The 1,844-nt window shown below is 47.1% G+C and overlaps 1 protein-coding gene across 1 annotated transcript; it reads left to right on the top strand.

Moving 5' to 3' along the window:
- Positions 1–566: 566 nt before the first annotated feature.
- On the top strand, positions 567–1,475 carry LOC121810527. The gene has a single exon (XM_042211288.1). The coding sequence runs from the start codon at positions 567–569 to the stop codon at positions 1,473–1,475; it is 909 nt and encodes a 302-aa protein (XP_042067222.1).
- The last annotated feature ends 369 nt before the right edge of the window (positions 1,476–1,844 follow it).

Consider the following 1,844-nt stretch of genomic DNA (forward strand, 5'->3'; position numbering starts at 1 on the left):
CCAATCTTCGATGGACTGATCAAAACCAACCACTTCAGTTATTAACCCAGCAAGTACAACCCTCTGAAGGGCAATCCAACTGGCCCACACGGATCCAGGACAAACCAAACTTTGGAAGAAACAGGATACATAACGTACCTCAAGGAAACTGGGCCAGTGGAGGACAGCCCAACTGGTCAAGCAGACAACCGGAGGGAAATTGGGGATACAAACAGCTAGGCCCTCAGTTTACCAACCAGGGAAGGCAACCGAACAACCAGATGGTCACGTACATTCCACCACACCTACGGGGAAATCAACAGTACAACCAGTCGCGGTATCAGCAAGAATACTACGGACAATCTGACCACCTGCAGCCCAACTATAGTGGAGGACCACCAAATCAAAGATACAACAGACACCCCAACGAAAGCCACGTAGAAATGTTGATACCACACTATCCAAATGATGCAGTGCGGGAAATCTAAGAGGCTCAAAAAGAGCAGCGGGCGGCGTTGGAGATGTTGACGTAACAACTCTCTCAAGTTGTAGTATCGCTGGGCGAGTTGAAGGGGAATGAAGCTACTATGCAACCACCTGGTCATGAGAATATTAGTAAAGTATCCCTGCGGTCAGGAAGGGTCTACCAAGGCCACAGCCATCCTGCGATATCTCCACCAACTGTTTCTGAACCAAGCCATGGGGAAGAGGGAGAATCCAGCAGAGGTGGTCAAGTGGAAGAAAAAGGCAAGGAAAGGGTTGGAGGAGAAGCCTCAAAAGAAATTCAGAAAGAAGAAACTGAAAGGGTTAAGCCATATTCGTACCGCGGAATGGTGACGAGGAAAAGGGATGCCACAATCGACGTGGTAAGCATGTTCAAGGACATGGATGTGAAGGTACCATTCTTAACGGCGTTAAAAATGCCCCCGATCAGTAAGTTCATTAAAGACTACCTAGCAGGAAAGGTCAATGAGGAAGGGAGACTAATTACAGATGAGAACGTCTCTGCCGTAATCCAGAAAAACGATCTCCCCTCCAAGAAAACTGATCCTGGAATGTTCACGCTTCCAATTTCAATCGGAGACATTCAGGTAGAGCACGCCATGTGCGACTTGGGGGCATCTATCAATGTTCTGCCATACTCCATCTACCGGAAGTTGGGAGAGGCCAAGCTAGTCGACACGGATATAGTGATACAGTTGGCCGACAGATCATGTATTCACCCCGAAGGAATTCTGGAAGACGTTATTGTAAAGGCAAATAACTTTCTATACCCAGCTGATTTTTTCGTAATCAAGATGACAGAGCACACGACAAAAGAGTCGAGTGGATTCCTACTGGGACGACCGTTCTTGTCTACGGCCAGCACTATCATAGACGTCCGCAATGGGACGATCAAAGGAGAGCAGTATACGTTCAATATCAATGAGGCCATGAAGAGGCCAGCCGACGGAGAGAACGTGTATTCTGTGGATGTAACTGAGCCCTTGGTGTAAGAATTTTTGGAAGAAGAATTTTTAAAAAGGCAGTTCACGGACTCAGCTTTAGATGAAGAGGTCGAAAAGGAAGTAGAAGAGTGGTTTGAAACAAATAAGGTCAGAGAAATGAACGACCAAGCCGTCGCAGAAGCAATAGCAGAATTTTGTGAACGTCCAAAGCCAAATGGGTCGAGTAAGACAGCTCAAGTATCTAGCATTGCAAAGCAGCTTGATCAAGGAAAGCCACTGAGTGATGAAGCTGCAGAGAACCCTCTGCCCACCTCGGAGCCAAAGCCCGCAAAAGAGTTGAAACCTCTTCCAGCACATTTAAAGTACGCCTTCTTGGGAGAAGGCGAATCTATGCCCGTCATTATAAACAGTCAATTG

The sequence above is a fragment of the Salvia splendens genome, chromosome 7 (genome assembly GCF_004379255.2).
Source record: "Salvia splendens isolate huo1 chromosome 7, SspV2, whole genome shotgun sequence".
Taxonomy (NCBI): Eukaryota; Viridiplantae; Streptophyta; class Magnoliopsida; order Lamiales; family Lamiaceae; genus Salvia; species Salvia splendens.